At 49.1% G+C, this 20,000-nt stretch overlaps 1 protein-coding gene across 1 annotated transcript in view; it reads right to left on the reverse strand.

The window, feature by feature from the left end:
- Positions 1–20,000, reverse strand: part of LOC311357129 (PDZ domain-containing RING finger protein 4) — a gene marked incomplete at both ends in the record, with an annotated part of 45,135 nt that overhangs the window by 17,042 nt on the left and 8,093 nt on the right. Inside the window, 2 exons of the mRNA XM_084477017.1 lie at positions 2,651–2,753; positions 6,613–6,866. Of these exons, the coding sequence (XP_084333143.1) occupies positions 2,651–2,753; positions 6,613–6,866 (357 nt within the window). The remainder of the gene's footprint in view (positions 1–2,650; positions 2,754–6,612; positions 6,867–20,000) is intronic.

Below are 20,000 nucleotides of genomic sequence, written 5' to 3' on the forward strand. Positions count from 1 at the left end.
GATCCCATTGCAGTTCTATCGCTCTCCGCCTCTAACCGGGAGCAGTTTAAACTCCCACGGACACAACTAATACTCTTCAGCGCTGGAATACTTCAACACCTCATCCCGTAGCTGTGTGAATCAAGCTAATGCTTCTCCACAGTCAGTGACGTGACCGCGGGCCCTCCTCCCACTAAGGTTATCCAAAATAATATCTCGCCAGCGCGCCAACACGAGCTTCCTCCTCCCCGCCCGCGTCTTTCTCCGATCCCACTCCCTCCGACACGCGATGAGAAGCCGCGCGGCGTTCGGTGGAATCCACCACCCTGAGCGTGAAATAGGAAGAAGGGGTGGCGGACACCGAGGCATGCGCACGGCATAATAAGACTTGTTAATAGAAATGAGCCATAAAATGAGAGGGAGATGGAACGAGAGAGACTGAGAGAGAGAGAGAGAGAGATAGGGAGAGAGGAAGAGAGGAAGAGAGAGAGGGAGAGTGAGAGAGAGATAAAGAGAGAGAGAGGGGGAGGGAGAGAGTGAGAGATAGAGAGAGAGAGAGAGAGAGAGAGAGAGAGAGAGAGAGAGAGAGAGAGAGAGAGAGACACACAGAGAGACCGAGGGAGAGCGAGAGAGGGAGAGAGAGAGGGAGAAGAGATGGAACGAGAGATGGAACAAGAGAGGAGAGAGAGAAAGAGAGAGAGGTGGAACAAGAAAGATAGAGATGGAATGAGAGAGAGGAAGAGAGAAAGAGAGAGGTGGAACAAGAAAGAGAGAGATGGAATGAGAGAGAGGAAGACAGAGAGGGAGAGGGAGAGGGAGATGGAGAGAGAGAGAGAGCGAGGGAGCGAAAGAAAGAAAGAGAGAGAGAGCGAGATGGAACGAGAGAGAGAGAGAGAGAGGAAGAGAGAGAGAGGGTTCATATATTACATCGGAGGCCGTGTGAGACAGGGGTCCCCATGTGCGAAACGAGGATGCTGAAATCTCTTTAGGATGAGAAGAGCGGGCTCTGGCCTAGTGGGCGGAAACGTGGGGACCAAATTGAAAGCCAATGGGAGGAGGGATCATGGTGGGATCAGAGAGCCGCCCGCAGCCTCCTGCTCCTCAGCCGTGCGGAAACACAACACATCAGAGCAGCAGTCTGCAGCGGACAGCGGGACAGTCGACATCCAGTCTGACCATCCCTCTCCCTCTTCCTGTCACCGCTGAACACACACAGTGTTGTTTGTGGTCATTTGTGTACAATTCGTGGGAATTGTGGGTGTGTGTGTGCGTGCATTTGTGTGTCTTGCCTTTGTGTTTGCGTGCGTACACGTGTGTGTGTGTGTGTGTGTGTGTGTGTGTGTGTGTGCACGGACACATGCATGAGTAATCAACAGGTTAACATGATCCATCAAACCCTTCCTGAATAAAACGCCCCCGCCCCCCCCCCACTCCCCCCCTGTTATTCCAGGTGTCAGAGCAGACACCCACAAATCACCAAAGTGTGGTTGTTCTTCTTACAGTCCACACGCACAAATATTCATCAACACACACACACACACACACACACACACACACACACACACACACACGCAGCAGTATTGGCTGCCGGGTTTTTGTTCCCTTCTGCCTGCTGTGCTTACACCTCAGTCGATGTCAATTCCAAGCGACGAGATCTCACTGCCGGTGTAATCTTGGCAGGCATCCAAGTCTTCTGGATATTACACAGCGACTGAGGGGGAGGCGGAGGAGGTAGCCTCGCACCCATCACATCACCTAGCACGCCGGGGAGCGCTTGTTATTGATTGGCATATATCGGGGGATGCGTGTGTGTGTGTGTGTGTGTGTGTGTGTGTGTGTGTGTGTGTGTGTGTGTGTGTGTGTGTGCGCGCGCGTTCCCTAGTCGGTTCACACAGTTGCAGTTTCCACAGGAACTACTCGTGTTATTCCGTGTGTATTCCAATTACATCACCGTGAGGTTGTCGCGTTATGGATCCAATTGCAGGAAGAGTATTTACTCAGCGGGTGAATCCAGGATTGAACAAAACAAAGAATACCAGGAGAACGACTTGTCCAAGAACACTGCCCAACCGGCCAGAGCTAGACTCTGTTATTCACAACCAAAGAATGAGGAATTACTCTCCTTAACACCAGTGGGTTTTTGTCATGGTGACAAAGGAAATTACTATACACATTAGCACAGGGTTCAGCCGGCGAAGGCTGATAGAAATGGTTCAGGTATTTTTGTTTCGTGGCGCACTGCTGCTTGCTGGTGGTTCCTAACACAGTGTGAATGAGAAGGTATGAGAGTTATGGTGGGGAAGGTGTGATGATCATTATAGCTTATATGCAGTTGTATAGCACCTCCCCTCCATCTCCTCCCCCATCAGATTTGTTCAAGCAGCACCCTGCTGTGCCATGCTGTGTGTGTGTGTGAAATGTGAATGTATTTATTTCTGTACCCACACCTCATTCTGAACCTGTACATTTACCATTGCATGTACTGGTGTGGCGGGAGTTTAGATTGTAGTGTTTGCCTGAGGTATACTGGGGTGTCAATGCACCCCATTAGGTTTGGGTTAGAGTGTGAAGCATGAGCACGGTAGGGTTAGCATCAGTGCCAGGGTTAGCTTTTTTGGGGGTTAGCATTGCGGCGAGTGCCAGTGCTTGCTTGGCTGCGGTTGTGGTTTACCTCATACTCAAACTCCTCTGTCCTCTCTCCGTCGGCGGGGAGTGGGGAGAGGTAGTCGGTGCCTTCATAGTATTCCTGGTCCATCGTGTGGAGCGAATGACAGCTGACAGGGAGAAAGGGGACACGAGAGAGAGAGGGAGAGGGGGATGAAGACAGAGAGGAGAATGGCGACAGAGAGTGAGGGAGAGAGTTTTAAGAACAAAACTTCATTGTACACACTTTGTTTGCGACAACTTAACTTTCCCTACCCGTAAGCTGCTCAAACTTAGCCCAGTTAAGTTAGTCCAGTTGAAAAAGTGTTCTCTTTGCTTCAACCAACAGTGCACCATAATAGTACCATCGTTTTTTGACTTTGTTCAGGTTATCCATCTTTACATAGTATTTATGTTTGACTCTTCTTAGGCCCTAACACATAGCATAACTTTGACTTCCTTCAAACTGTTTGAGAGAGAAAGAGAGAGAGAGAGACATAAAGAGGGGTTAGGATATAGAACGGAGACAGAGTTCTGCCAATCTTTCTCACATGATGAATACCTTGAAGTGACAGTATTTCACTTGCCTTTGTCCTCGGCGTATTCTGTAGCATAAGGCCTTTTGTCAGGTTATTTTTGATTTCAATGGCTGTGCAGTGTGTGTGTGTGTGTGTGTGATAAAAGCAGGCTCCTTTGTGAATCACTGTACTGTATATGCTCTTCATTTGCTTTCGTCCTATTGACAGACCATCACCAACCCCCCCCCCCCCACCCACACCCACACACACACACACACAGTAAATCTATTATTTTGCACTCACTCACGAGACAAAAAAACATAATTGCCCACGCCTCGCGTGACAATTGGCTTTGATGCCCCACACGATCATGTGAGCGGTAATAAATAAATAATTCCATTCAGTTGGAGCGCGATGACGGACGTCCTCAGCCTCCTATCTGACACGCTGATCAAGCCACCGCATTTCGGCCGCTTCTTTCTCAAAACAATTTTCCACAAAGAACAATACCGGTGAATGGTAAATGTCAAAGCTATATATAAGCGGTATGAATTGTAATGTGTTTGATATCACACGTCGTAACATCTTTGGCAGGAGAGAATGTGATTTCAAAAGGTTTACAGCGGCGCCACAAAAGATGACAGCCTGCAAACATTTGTTATATCTATGTTATATCTCAGGTTACACACCTGATCTCTGAGGCAGGGAGGGAAATGTGTGTGTGTGTGTGTGTGTGTGTGTGTGTGTGTGTGTGTGTGTTTTATGGCACACATTGATTACATTTGGGGCATGGCCTGAGGGCGGGCGGGCGGGTGAGCGAGAGAGAGAGAGAGAGAGAGAGAGAGAGAGAGCGGAGAAAGAGAGAGAGAAACCCCAGTGTGTGTCTCAGTATGTGTGTGTGTGTGTGTGTGTATGATACACTGTGTTGCCTACTTATTTTATTAGCCCATTTGCTTTAATCACCTAGTAAACCTACCATGAAACAAAATGGATACAGCTCACATTATTACACGCTGGCTCTGTGGGGAATTCTACAACGAGTTATGAACCAGCAGGATGATGAGGTTAGGGCAGAAGAGGTCAGGGGTCACCTACGGGCTTAAAGAGATGCACCATGACCCCCTAATGTAAGCATCAGAGCAAACACATCTCATTGTCGTAACATCGAGCAATACCATATTTTTTAATAATTATGAAAAAAAATTGTGAATGAGCAATATCTGTAAAATTACAGATATATATATATTCAAAAATCGATTAAGAAAGTCTGCTGGAAACTAATTTAAGTAGATATTTTCATTTAAGTGTCTCGGTTTTGGCAAGATGCTCCTCTGCTTGGAACTCATTACGGTTTTCTTCATATGTCTTGTTCTCTGTGGCACATAAAAAAACTCACTAAATAAGGAAGCCTAATACTCCTCGCAGATGACTTTTCCTCCTTCACAATATCAAACTCCGGAGAGATGAAAAGCATTAAGAGCAAAGGAGTCAAGAATGGGAAACTAATCAACTGGGTTTTGTTTTCTGGTGTTTTTCCAAAACAACCAAAGTCCCTCCGGCGATTGTGGAAGCTCAGTAAAATGGGATCAGCCTTTATTTCAAAGACTTAAAGATATTTTGAAGCACAGGTTTATGTTTTTCTGTAACGTGCAAGGCCTTTGATGTATACCTCCTATTAAATATGGAATTATATACTATCCTCTTAGGTTGGAAGTTACAATTTGATTTTCCTTTTGGGTCGGCGTCGACACCAAACACTGAACACATTATAATATCATATTTATTCTCGGTTTCCCGTCCTTATGCTTTATTTTGCAGCGGGGGCCGTTTCCTTAGTGCCAATCAAACCCGGGTAAAGCCAGGGGTATAGTGTGCTTTGAGATTTAAAGCACCAGAGGAAATGAGAATATAATATTTAATAGGAGGTTGGTTACCTCCAAACAACAATAACGTGGGGAGACGAATGATATAGGAGGATGGATTTACTCAACACAAAGAGAACGCACAACACTCGGAGCAGGAATCAGAGCAGGAGCGATATTAATATTGAGGAGAAAAGGCATCCTCAATCCATTCCGCAGTGTGACGGAGGGCGCTGTGGATTGTTTATGAATCACGGTACCGACACCAGAACACATTGCCAAAACAATCCCAGCCAACGCACTTTTTCATATCCTCTTTCAATTTGACCAATCTCCCCTTTCGAAATCACTGCCCGTCTTTTTATGTTTTACTCATTTTCTATCACTTTAAGAGGAACTTTCTGAGCTGTTTTCTAGTACAAAATTGTAAAAAATAATGTAGTTGGCATTTAGTTGCTTTATGAATGACACAGGTTGAACAACATTGAGGTTGAATCATTTTGAACTAACACTACCTTCCCTTTATGAACATATTGTGTCGGGCTTCCGATGACACATCGCGACGAATGTCTCCATTTTGGAAGCATCAGAGCCTCTGCGACATTGCCCCCCACAAAAAAATCCCATGATGCATTGTGATTAACCTATTTTAAATGTATTACCAGCGGGACAAAGGCATTCTGTCCGTCAAGCTGGTGAAGGAACCTTTTTTAACTGAGGTGTCATCGTAGCACAAACACAGGTGTCGCTCATAACACTAATTACGGCTCTTCAGATTTGACGACCAGGGAACAGGTATTAGATTAAACCAGAGCCGTATAAAGATAGAGTTGCGACAACGGGGGTTCAAAATTCCATTGGTCACGTGGTTTTGTGTAAGCCTCAAATAGTTCCCGGAAGCGAATGACAAAGTGACAGTTGCTGTGCCTACGTTAGCTTTTTAACTGCCTAGTAGCCTTCAAGATATAGAAGAGAGTGTTATATCATTATATATAATATTTATTATATTATATAGTTATATCCGAGAGTTCGATCTCAACTTCCGGGAACTATTTATAGGCTGCATCAGACGCCATTGTTGAAAAAAAAATTTAACATTGGAGTGAATGGAGTAGTCGCAACTCTTTCTTTATACGGCTCTGGATTAAACCAGTCAAGAGAGCTCTGCTACTGGAGCCTGATACAAGAAACAGAGCAAACCCATAATAAGTATTATGAACGACTCTTGTGTCTGTCCTCCGACGAGAACTCAGTCTGGAGGGGTCTACTGAGAAGCCCTGTGGGTAAACGCCGGCCCTCAACAGGGAAAACCCTGAGGAAAGCCCTGACAGGGTCCATCCTCCAACAGTGAGGATGGACCTTAACCACACAAGGTCATTTACATTTACATTTAAATCTACATTAATCTGCATTAAGCAGACACTTTTATCCAAAGCAACTTACATAAGGTCATTTGTCAGAAGAAAGATAAACAATGTATAGCTGTCGGTACAGTAAGGATGTTCATTCAAGCACCAACAATCACTCGGTTAACCCCTTCCTCCCCGTATACAACAAAGCTAGCTAGGACAAGACGCTACACAACGCATCCTATTTCTTAAGGTCAGTACCTGTCCGAGAGCAGGAAGGGGCAGATGTCAGGCACGGGAGGGGTCGTAGGTCGCAGCTTGGCCAGCGCCATGATGTGCTCGAAGGTGATGTCGGTCTGAGTGCAGACGTCCACCACGTGGATCTCCTGAGGGAGGCCGTGGGGGCAGCCGCCGGGGCTCCGACGGATGACCTGCACCACCATGGGCTCCTTGGCACTGCGGAAGGCCTCCACCGGGCCCTCATGGCACGACTTGGAGAGCTCCTTGCCGTTAACCTGCAGGTGGAGGAGGAGGAGGAGCAGGAGGAGATGGAGCAGGAGGAGGTGGAGGAGGAGGAGGAGGTGGAGGAGGAAAAGGTGGAGGAGGAGGAGGGGGTGCAGGAGGAGGTGGAGGAGCAGGAGGCGGTGGAGATGGAGGACCAGCAGGAGGAGGTGGAGGAGGAGGAGGTGGAGGAGATGGAGCAGGAGGAGGTGGAGGAGGATGAGGTGGAGGAGCAGGAAAAGGTGGAGGAGGAGCAGGAGCAGGAGGAGGAGGGGGGTGCAGGAGGAGGTGGAGGAGGAGGAGCAGGAGGAGGTGGAGACCGAGGACCAGCAGGAGGTGGAGGAGGAGGAGATGGAGCAGGAGGAGGTGGAGGAGGAGCAGGAGGAGGAGGAGGAGGTGGAGGAGGAAGACAAAGAGACAAAAATAAACATCCATCTCAGGGTATATTTTTCGTGTGTTTCTAGTTTTATGTCCAGTCTTTGCACAGGGTCTCCGCTGGGACAGACCGGCAAGAAATAAATGTGATTTAAGAGTGACCATTGTAGAAAGGGAATTATTTCCTTGGCACTGCAAACCCAGTGTCTTTCGGTATGGAGTGGATCCTGGCTCTTTTAGTAACTCGTTTTATAGAAGTTAAACTTACACAACGTTCAATGTATACGTATCGACTTTAGGGTGGATATGTCCTGACCCTGCTCATTATTTTGTTATGTTTCTCAAGAGGTCTGTATACAGTATGTAATGTATACAGTATATGTATAGTACATTGGATGTAACATTGGTTTATCGCTGGTTCTTTCTGCATTAATAGCAGAAAATATGTCTTCAGGCAGGGCTCCACTGCATAGTGCTCGCTAGAAGAGAGAAAACCATTTGCAGCGTGGCTCCCTGATACATTAACAAGAATCACTGCTTCGTTTAGACAGAGTAATTGCTCTGGAAAAGAGAAAGAACTATAGCCCTGGCACACCTTCGAGAATCTGCTTTGGGTTCAATTATGAAGGTTGAGATTACAATTTAGATAGGCGCGGAAAAAATTGCAGACGCGGCGCGATCAATTCTGGACTCGTATTTAAACGTGATATGTTGGGAGGACTGCACTGTGCATGTTGGATAAAAATAATCAAATAATGATATATACCAAGGCTGTGAAACTTAAAAAGGAGTAGCATTTCCAAACTGGAACTGTGAATCCTGTTTAAAATGCAGAAGTTATATCGAGTGAAATGAAAACCACTAGCCCACTTTGGGGATTGGGCAAAGTGGGCCGATTTTTGTGTGAGCTGCTGAAGTACCTCTGGCAGGGTGAATGGGACTCTTGTTAATGCACTTTAGAAATGCCCAGGCTAACCGTGGGCTTCGGTAGAGACGGGTTATTCAGTTTTCATAGTGTGTAGAGTGTATGGAGCTTGTATTCAACTAATATTTCAATAGCCACACATTCACAACATAATATGCCATTCAGTTGGGAAAATGGAGCTGAACTGTGATGAACTAGCAACGCAACTGACAAATTGCCAAAATATGAATAGGTAAAAAATGAATATCAACAAGTTTATCCACATTACTGCGTTTACCTCTGAAGAAAAATATCCCAGCTGTCCCTATGTATGTTTTTTTTTTTTTTTACAAAAGATACTTTCCAAACAGCTGTTAATAAGAATTTATGTTATGCGTTTCACCCTGAAGGTCAGAATCGCCAAACAACACTCACGATAAACACCACCAAGAGAAAAAAAAACAAATATAAAAAAAAGCAGAGAAGCAAAACGTGTGTAGATGTGGGGTCTCCTAACAAGCTCTAAGCACAGAGGGGATTCGGTAAAAGGGCAGCGACAGCCACCTTAACGTATTTGCTGGCTTTTTCTCCGGTAGTGCATGTTGACTACCCCCCCGACCTCTACCAGGTAATGGGCTCCCAGCGCCGGGCTCCCGGCCATTACCGGGGGCCTCCCCGCCGCGCCGTGCTCCGCTCCCCGGCCTTCCCGGTGTGTGACCCTCGGCTGGGCGCCCGGCGAGCATTAATCACCCGGGAGAAGAAGATAAACTGGGTCAACAGCCCCTCGCGCGCCCACGCCTTGGGGGCAATTTGGAGGGGAAAAATACGACGCCACGCGCGCCAGTCGTTTCTCTCTCCCCCTTCCTCTTCCTCTTCCTCTTCCCCCAACCTGCCTCCCTTCTCATTATTTCACTGGCGGCCAATTTTTTTTTATAGTTTTTGCGCACTCAGCATTTGTTAAATGCTGCTGTGTGAGCATTGTATTAAAGCACTGTCTTCAAAGAAAAAGTAATAATTAGCTAGTATTGTTCCTTTGGTCAAGGCTATTTCTCTCTCTCTCTTTTTCTATATCCGTCCCCTCCTCTCTCTCTCTTTCTCTCTCGGTAGCCTGGTGGAAACAAAGGACCGGGACTAGACAAATGAGACTGCCTATGGTGTATGACACTCCCAGAGAAAAATGATCAAATTCCCCGGCAATCCCTCTGGTGCATACTGTGCTCGGCTGTCCTCCTCCTCCAAGGCTCGCTGTTCGCTAGCTACACACGTGGCAACACATGGAACAAGGCTGCACATCAGCAAGAGGAGGCAGGAAGGCAGGGAGGAAGGGAGGGAGGAAGGGAGGATTCGTTTTTTTCCCTCTTTCTTTTTTTTTCTAAGTCTCTGTATCGTTTAGCTTCACAAGAGCCAGATGGAACAATTAATCCCCAATCAACAGAGGAATAATAAGTAGCCCCACTCCAGCACGTGAGCTAGAGAATTGGAGCTGTCTCAGTGATTTTCAGGTGTTGGCAGATCTATCCATTTAAACCCACCGCGCCAAATAGAAGCTCTGTGTGTACTACTGTGTGTACGCTACATTCAATATGGACAGATGGGAAGGGCTTTCCGGGAGTCGCTAGGAGGTTGGCTTAATATGCCACGGAGCAGATGAGACGTACTTAACATTTGACGCATTGTGGTGGGTCCATGTTTTGCCACCGCCTCACTCGCCATTAAAATAGACATTAGTCAGAAAACGACGGAATGGAGTAGAGTGTGAATTTTCACATCTCGTATTCCAGCCAAGTGTTCAATCTGTATAAAAAAAAAAGAAAAAAGAAAAAAGGCTTTCTATGTAAAGCAAGGACCTGCCGAAGATGAAACCGCTTCAGAAGCCAACTATCCGGTTCAGTGTGTGTACATAACGCCCCGCAAATCCAAATTGATTCACTCAACACGGGCGGAAAACAAAATCTGTTCCCGACTCATTATTTAGAAGCAATATTGTTCACTCACTCGAGGTTTGTGACTGCTTCACATTTCCCAAAATCTCGCTCAACCTTCGCGTTATGTGTCCCCAGAGATTATCCCTTTTCCCGGAGCCAAATCGGCAAAGGCGTGATGGAGATTAACCAAACGGTTATGGTTCTACCTTACAACCGCCATTCTGAGAGAGCAGGGTGCAGTGGAGGTCATTAGTGGTAGTGTGTACGCCATTGACTTTGCCTAGGGTTAAGGGTTCCATTCCCAAAGGGGCTCCTAGTACTAAGAATGTATGTTTTTGCGAGACACTTTGGATAAAAGCATCGACCAAATGGCATGCATTCATGTATTCATGAATTTATGGACAGAGGGATATCAGAGCAGTTGGAGGCGAACAGGCCTCTGGGAAGCCATGGTGATTCTGGACCGAGCCACATCTGGTGTCTGCTTGCTCACGGATCCGCGACAGCTCGCCAGAGCAATGTGTTCTCAGTGAATCTCCGCCCCAGAGACCGGAGACAGCCTTTCGCACAACAGACCCAAACACACTGGTGTAGTGGAGTGAAACGGAGGGAAGAGGAGGAAGTCTCCTTCCTGTTCTCCGTTTCTCTGCAACTGAGGCACATATTGACCAAATGAATCCAACGTTGTGTACTGTAGGATTCCTCAGCTGAGAACACAAAATCCCCCCCCACGGCTGTCAAAGGCTTTTTCTGCAGTGGCTATTTCGGAGGAGCGGTCTCCCGAAAAAAACAGATAAAGAAAGCAAAAGCCAACCCAACTACCTTGTTAGCTTAACACTTATCAAATAAGCCACAATATCCCCACGGTGATCAGAGTCACAGACGGCCGAGAAAAGCCCTCCCCCCTCAATAACGCCTGATCCTATTTGCGGACCACCAGGTAAAAAGGAAGGCCCGGCAGAAAGATAAAAAGTAAAGGGCGAAAAAATAAGATTAGTGAGCACAAGTGAGCACTCGGTAGCTCAAGATTAGCTCGACTGCTACGTTTGTGCTTTTTTTTTTTTTCTTATCGACCACCCCCCCCCCCCTCCCTTCCCCAAACACAGCACACCTCCATATCTCCGTGGACCACCAAGGGCACGATGTAGTGACCGTGGTAGTGAAGTGAGGGTATAGTTTATCTGCCGAGATGTCAACCTCACACCCTGGGCTGACGCCGAGCCAGCTTGGGATGGAGGGCTCCTCTCCCTGGTAGGAAGTGTGCTCAGTGTTGCCCCCCCCCCAGCAGATAGCAGATAGAGGTGATGGATGGGCTCCTTCCTCTGCGAGGAGGAGGAGGCGGGAAGAAAGTTCAGTGCTCCGGGCACGACTGTTAATACGCCATAAGCTCTTACGCTCTCTCTTCTCGGGCTTTCAAATTAACCACATACACCATTTTTAATGGCATCTGCGGTTGTGTCACATATACGCACACTAACCGACACACATGTCCTCGCGTGTGTGCGTGCGTGCGCGTGCGCTGCATTTTAATGAAATGTGTTTTACCCTTGAGTAGGCGCGGACGTATTTGTCTTTGTAAAAGCGATCTGTACGTGCCTGTTTAGCCCCCGTAGAAGGCCACCGAGCCGGGCTTTTTATTCCCTCGACCGGGGGGAAAGGAAAAAGGCTTTCAGCGCGGAAAAGAGCATTAGAAAGAGCATCAGAGGCTGGTACTTACCGACGCACATTCATAACCTTGAATTCTGCGTGTGCCGCACTTCACTCCCGCCATCACTCAGAGCCTTTATCTCCTGTGTGCCTTCCTCGCCGCTTTGAGTGGCAGGCTTGCCAGGTGTTAAGTATGGAGGCAAGACAGCGAGAGGAGTCTTAGCATGTAGGTCAGCCGGTCTCAGGAGCACGCTGCTGATACAAGCTTCCAGGTAAAGACAGCAGCGCCGGGGGACAGGGTCTCGCTATAGCCCCGTAGCGCGTAACCTTTTTGGACAATGAGAAGAGGGAGCGGGCCGAACGGGAAGAGACCTGCGCTGAGACGTCTGCAATATAGATAGAGGCAGATAGGGGAGGCAAGGGGAAGGAACGCCTGGCTGCAACAGCTGTGCCCTGCAGATAGGAAGCCTGGCTCACTGTTAACCGGTCCACCGGTGGATAATAGAGTGTGGCTTTCAAGGAACAGATTTGGATTCGCCCCATAAAAAAAAAGGTACCTTATGGGAACCCATTCAGGACGGGAGCCGACAGCATTGTTATGTTCACAGAAGGTGTTTTTGCATGGCTCTGACATGCATGCGTGCTTATTCTTTCACCCTCCCGCTCGTTACAGCACGCAGACAGTCAGACAGTCAGCAGTCAGTGCAACGCTGCGGGACAATATGGTGCGGAGAAGAGGCCGCGTGTTGAGAAGACGGGCAGAGCATGGTTGAAGCTACGAAATGCAAGATTGACTATTTCAAGCAAGCCTCGTCTAAACTTTGAAGTGAACAGCCCGCTCCTCACCTTTGTGGTGAAGAGTCCAAAAAAAACGTTTTTCTGTATTGCAGCATTAATATTTTGAGAAAAAAAAACCTGAAATCGCAGAGTTTGAAAAAAGAATAGCTAGGCTGCTGTAGTCAAAACACAACAGCACACCGGTGTCAACTCCCGGTTATGAATGCACAGGGAAATTAATTAGCAGTTACATTCCTGACACCAGCCAACAAAGGTAGGTGCACATGGAGTAGAGACGCAACATTTAACACCCCCAGAGGGGAGACCAAAAAACGCTCAAGGCCCAGAGTGTGTTCTGAACCGTGTCTTCCCCGGATTAGAAAATAAAGGTCCGGGGTGATTCCTCTCCTCCAACACCCCCCCCCCCACACTGAAATGTCTCATTTCAATAAGTGTCAGAATAAAATACAGATTGCGGTCGAACCACGCGCTGTGAGACCCTTATGACTACATAAATCAACCCCGACAGCCGGCTTCCCAGTCGAGGCAACTCCACACACTTCTCCAATGAAACGGAACTTGAAGAAGAAAAAAAGAAGGAGGGAGAGAGCCACTGGGGAAATCTGACATGCTCACCCCCCCCCCCTCCTCCATGAACCAAACTTAACAGGCTTCCATTAACCCCTCCAACCACATAAAACACACCCTGCTCGCAAAGGCCCTGCGGCGATCTCTCACATTAAAGGGAGAAGCGAGCCGCTTCTTTCAAGGTGTAATACTGGCACAACATTTGATGAACTCGGTTCCCTCCCCGCTTCCCTCCTCCTCCCAACGACCGCCTGCGCTCATTTTGTTCTTGCATAACGCACAGCCCGGCCGGTCCCTGCCTTTTCGTTTTTTACACTGCAATTCATTGCAACGGTTGCAAAACGCTTCATTAGGAAGATTATGGCTCAGCACAAGGGCGACTGAGAAGGGGAGAACCAAGGCGAGGGATCCAGCGGCCACTGCTGGAATATAATGTGCCTCCAGGGGTGTTCCAGGGGATGGACGCCGGGTTGAGGCTCCATTGTCCATCGTCTGGCGGTGGCCATCCCCCCAGCAAGATGCCTTGCCGCATCCTCCGCCTCGCTGTAATTCACAACTGGATGAAAACGACTCTGGAATGACTGAATAGTAAATGTGTTGCTGGCCGATAGGTTGTGAGGAGGTAATGCTCGTAGCTATCTTCAACCGGCCAGCAGTACTGCGGTGGGTGTGTGGGTGGGCGACGTGGGCCAGGAGTGTGGTAGGGGATTGGTTGGGGGCCCTCTGCTGGTCATGGCTGCATTATCTGGGCTTAATGTCCTGGCTCGAATCAAATCTGCTCCTCCAGGTCGGGGGAGATAGGCAGCCCTCCGTGATCCTCTCTGCGCTGGGACCGAAATAGGTGCAGGTGTTCACACACACAAACACACACACACACACACCTAGTCACACAGTCTCACTTCCGCACACACACCTTTTCACACAATCTCGCTTTCGTACACACACAAACACACACCTAGTCACACAGTCTCACTTCCACAAACACACACACACACACACACACACACACACACACACCTATTCACACAGTCTCACTTTCACACACACACACACACACACACACACACACACACACACACACACACACCTAGTCACTCAGTCTCACTTCCACACACACACACACACACACACACACATGAGGTGGTAAAAGAAAACAAAGCTTTAACCAAGCGAGAGAGTACGAACGGGCATCGAACACATGCGCACACACATGCACGCATGCATGCAGACGCACACACACACACACGTGCCCAAAAGCTGAGGCCACATTTCTGCAGGAGACTGTTGGGTTAACACATCATGTGATCGGTCTGCTTATTGTGCCTGGCCTTGGCGCCCTCTGATGACAATGACAATCACAAGAACCCGACTGCACTCGGATCACTTCGGCATGAAATCACATCAACGCCACGCTCTGTCTTGATCACCCCCTGATTACAGCTGAACGCCAGATAACCGCCCCCCCCCTGCACTCCTGTAAATCTAACCCCGCCGATTTCCACAGTAAGATTTACTGTGTGGATGTCGGGGAGCGATGCGTGCATTTTAAAGGTAGCGGTGCATGCTGTGGTAAGTGTTGCCAGAGATTTATCGCCTGCGTATTTCCTCACTACTCCAGATCCGCGTCTGGCCGTGACCTGGGATGTAAAACAACACCGCGGTGTGGGACCGCAGGAGGTTCAAGGTAGCCAGATTGAATTAGGGTCGGCTGAATGGCAAGGGGTGACTCTGGTACGAGGGGGTGGGAGTGGGTGTTGAGGCGGTGGTGGCGGTGGGGGTGGTGGTGGACAGGTGTTTAGTGGGGTGTCGTTGGTGGTGGTGGTGGTGGTGGTGACGGTGGTGGTGGTGGGGAAGGCAGTGGTGTTGGGTTCGGCATTGAGAGGGCGGTGGGGTTAATGCTGTTTGGGATGAAGTCTACGCGGCCGTGCAGATCTCTCACTTCCCTCAAAAAGTGAAAGAGAGAGATAAGCGGAAGGGAAGAGAGTGGGGTGCCGCCCACATAACGGCTCGAAGAAGTCACCCACAGTATCACGATATTACATGTGCTAAGAGGGGAAAAAAGCAGGCAAAGCAAGGCAAAATGAATGAGTACAGCTGCCAGGCGGAATTTCAATTTCCATCAAGGCGGACAATGGAAACACGGTGCGGTTTGTAAAGCAAATAGCCATCCCTTAGACTGTATTTCAGCGCAACTGGACTCCAGTGTACAATTCAGACATGGCTCCTGCGAATGGCGAACAAATGGCAGCCAAATGGACGCCATTGAGTGTATGGCTGTCCTCTCGCTCTCTCTCTCTCTCCCCCCCCCCCCTCTCTCTCTCTCTCTCTTTCTCTCGCTCTCCCGTGTGGTTAAGATAAGGTAGGTACCAGACAAGACACCTGCTGCCGGGCGGAGGATGCCAGCGGTCCGTCTCATTAAACTGCCGTGGGGGTGGAAGGGGAAGCCATCTCCAAAGTGAATGCAGTCTTCCTCGGAGCCCAGACAATTAACTCAGAGTCAGGACCAGACATGGCGGGAGAACAGCGGTAAAATAAAACATGGTGAAGTGTGGGACCATTTCTCCCCCTCCCCTGTCAAGACGCAACATGGCCGCCGCACTCATTACAGGGAAAAAAGCAATGACAGGGTCAGGAGGCACCGCCTCAAGTGTTGAGATCTAACTAAGAAATAAGCCCAGCGAGCTGCAGGTCAATCAGGACCCCCCGCGGTTGGCCGTTGATCTGCCGGTTAGGATATTAATTGGAGAGCTGGGGATGCATGGGGGGCGAATCAGAGAGGACGAACAGAAAGCGCAAAAAGAAAAATAAATGAAAGAACGAATGAAAGAACTGAAGAAAGCATGAAAGAATGAACAAAAGAAAGAAAGACATGTTCATATTGAGATACTGCTTACCAGGCCACTGTCTTGATATGATCTTCAAAACCACAAAGGATTATCAATCACAAATGTCAATCTCCACAAAAATGTGTTTTTGTCTTCTCTGGTAGCCATCGTTCCATACCAATCTTAAGAGACGATTGAATGGTCCCTAGCGATATGGGTCAATAACACCCTACCCAGAATCCACCAGGGTCACATTCGAATGGAGTCACAAGATTCCCGAGTGCGTCGGAAATAAACGACTGACTCATGGACACTTCTCAACACCCCAGGGACGGACGTTTACGCACAAAAAAAAAAGAAGAGAGCCTTAGAATCCCCTACGGCGTTTACAATTAACTTCAGCCTAGCCGCTAACGAATGACATCTGCACTCATTAAGGTTGGTCTTCCAAGTGTAGGCTCTAAGGAAGAACGGCGCGGGAACGAGACGTCGGCGCGCAAAGTGAGCAGCGGGCCGCCCAAATTAAAAAACACACACGCCGGATGTCACTCCGACAGAAGGCTGCCCAGCAGCAGACGGGATCAAGCGAGAATGAGGGATGAAACTTTGGAAGCGGGAACGTCAACTCTGGCTTGGCAGGCTGTGTGTGTGTGTGTGTGTGTGTGTGTGTGTGTGTGTGTGTGTGTGTGTGTGTGTGTGTGTGTGTGTGCGTGTGTGTGGGGGGGGGGCTTTACAATGAGACAGTGATGGAGTTTCCCGCGATAATCCCATCCATGTAAAAACAGCGGCCGCACAAGTGCTGATTAAAAGAGGGACGTTATCTGGGCTGGAGTGATCACCAGTGTAATCAATCTACTTCACCAGGGAGGTGTGAATGTGTCAGGAGGAGGTTAGGGGGAGACACAGCAACCCCCCCCCCCCCCCGGCCCCCCCCAGCTCCGCACCCTCCTCATGTCTCATTCCTCGCCTGTGAGTGGAACAGACGAAAGGGAATTGAAGGAAAATTGGATTCAATTCAGTGTCTCCCTCTGGGTCTTCATTAGGCCTAATTCATACTTGGTTGCCAGCCATTTCGTTGTCGTTCTACAAACTAGTGCGTTGTCACCCAGCAACAAGGCCCACCTATTGTACCAGACTTCTATGGTGACAACAGGCACCGTTATCTGAAACCAGTTTCTTAATAGTTTTCTCAGCTCAGACACATCCAAAGTAAACAGTTTGGAGACAGCTCTTTCTCAGTCTCTCGACGGTCGGTTGGTCAACGTGACTCAAGCTTAAACCAACACGAGAAGAATCGCGTCGTTATATTACACAGAGACAAACCGCAGACACCGTAGCCATCCGACACTCGTGCGATTCGGGGTTCAGCCAACACAGAATCCGAGGCAAACAATGTGAAGACGTAATGGAGTGGCTGTCAAACCCCATTTATACGACCCAGAGCGACGCGCCGCAAATGAGTCATGGCATCAGCGGGGGGGGGGGATCGGCAAAGAATACATTAACGGAAATAAAGTGCACCCGGTAATCCAAACGCAAACACGGACGGAAAAAGCCCCCAAAACAAACAAATGTTGATTGAGAGCACCTGGCAGCCGTGTTTGAAGAGTACACTCTGGGACGCCTGACATCTCTGAGAGGCACACACACCCGGCACACATGAATGATTTATGGCACCTGGCGGTTCCGCTGGATGGAAGACGCTGTTGTTGATGAACACAGCGGGGCCCCTTGTGGGACACGGATGCAAAGCTATTCGAATCGCTTTAAACGGGCGTCTCCGCGACATCACCTGGAATGGAAGGAGTTTGTCTGGCGGGATGATGACGCTAGCGACAGCAAAGTGATAGCAGCTCATCCCTGATCAGCGCTAACTCAGGGAATGAATTGAGTTTCCCCGGCTTCATGTGGGCTGTACCCGGGCTATGTTTCATCCAGCTCGACAAGGCAATATATGATGTCCAACATGTGTGATGAAATGTTGAAACGGATGAGCCTACATCGTTGTCATTTGATCCTTCCATTGTTTTGGCTTGCTTTCCTTATTTTATCCAACCTTTGTTTAGCCGGTTCTAGCCTCGATGAGATGAAACAACTATTTTTCAAGAGACACATGGCCATTACAGTGCGTCAAGATCTTAGAAAATCATGGCATCCATGCATTACTTGTTTCTTCTTTCTTAGTTTCAATATTCAGGCCCCTTTCACTTTTTGTTGCACCTCAACCGCTACGGGATAGCAATATCACTGCTAGGGTTAGCGGTTAGCGCCCCACTGGGCCCACCCCCCCATGCTAAAAATGTATTCACTCACACGACTGTAAGGCGCTTTGGATAAAAATGTCAACCAAATGGAATATATTATACTATATTATCATATATTATTCAGGGTTTTCAGGTGGATGCAAATTATTTTTTTTCACTTTTTCTTTTTTTCATGTTAGTTTAGCAGGAAAAAGTTCCGTGCGGCAGTAACTTCGCCACACATTCTGCCCTCATCGCTTCATCACTTCATCACTTCATCACAGCAGCCAGCCAGCAGCGTGGGGCCGGGACTCCATTGTTGTTTTGGGTCACTGGTACAAAATGCAAATGGGGCAGGCGGTCGTCATACCCAGCACAGTGTGAACACGCCCTTTGCTTCTCTGGGGCTAATCGGCGTAATAAAGGATTGTTCATGCCAGCCTCCCGGGTTCATTTATTGTAATTTCTGAGACTGCGTTCTAGGCAGCGATCACTCTCCACTCACTGCTTCATTTACTACAGATTCATGGCCTTATTTGTTCATGGATGCTGCCCATGTGCACAAATGTGCTTGGATTCACACTCATAATTGAAAGTGTGTTTGTATGTGTGTGTGTGTGTGTGTGTGCGCGTGTATTTGTGTGCGTACGTGACACAAATCACAACCCTGTGTAAAGTTTGCATCACCTTGGACGCCAGGCACATGACAAGATGGCACTGATGTCATTGACAAGATGGCACTGATGTCTTCTACAATCCGCTTCCAAGCCATTCCCAGGCTCAAGCTGGCCCCGCAAACTCAATTAAAACAAAGATCAGGAAATCCTCTCTTTGGCCCCCCCCGCCGCCCCCCCGAGGGCCAGGTCTGTGGCCGGGCCGTGCCGGTTGAGCGACAGAAACAGGTCATGGTGGACAGGGCCGGGGCGGAGAGGAGGAGAGGAACCTCCAGCCAGACCAGACATGACAGCTGCTCTGCCTCTTCCCAGCCAAGGGTGCACAGTGTGGGGGTAATGAAGGAGGCAGGTGAGGCGTCTGGAACCACGGAGGTTAACGGGACCCGGGGAAACCCACGCCGCGAGACCGGCGGGACGCTCCTTCTGCTCCGCCACCTCGGCCCCTTATGTGGCGGGCCCTTATGTGGGCGAGGCCGAGGTGTCTCTATACATGTCTGCCTACCCCCCCCCCCCCCTCCCCCTGTTGCTCCGGTCCCCGCCCGGTTGTCCTCCCAAACAAAGGACGCCGGGCCTTGGCTAGCGAGTCAGACGCAGACACACAGACCACGGAGCCCTCATTAAAGAGCATCCCACGCAGCAGTCGATGGTGAAAAACCACCCAAGCGCTCCGTTTTTTTTCCCTGCACGCTCCACGTTGCATCATGCCGAAGGTTGAGAAGTCGGGGGGCCCAGATAGCTTGTGCATGCGTAAGTGTGTGCGCTTTAAACGTCGGTGTGTGTGTGTGTGTGTGTGTGTCTGTCTGACGGCGAGGGGTGGTGGTGGAGGAAGGGCCAGGCTCCTCCATCACTGTTCTGGAGCCCGAGCCTTCATGTAGAGGCAGCAGAACGAGGCCAAATGGCCGGCGATATCGGGGGGGGGTGGGAGGGTGGGAGGGTTTGGGGGGAGTTGGGGGGGGTGGTGTTGGATGTGTCGGAAGAGGGGGCATCTGCTCTACATTTTTTCCGGCGCTTTATAATTAGATGAGCGCAAACTGCTCGGGAGCAGAGCGTCTGTTTCGCCCGAGATTTACCGCATACAATTCCTCCGCTCGGAAAAAACAGGTGGAGGGAGCGGGGAGAATGGGACAATTAGCCGGGCTAATACAAATACGGGCCATATTGTGAGGGGGAAAAGAAAGCTGTGTTCAAAA

The sequence above is a fragment of the Micromesistius poutassou genome, assembly GCF_964030765.1.
Source record: "Micromesistius poutassou genome assembly, chromosome: 13".
Taxonomy (NCBI): Eukaryota; Metazoa; Chordata; class Actinopteri; order Gadiformes; family Gadidae; genus Micromesistius; species Micromesistius poutassou.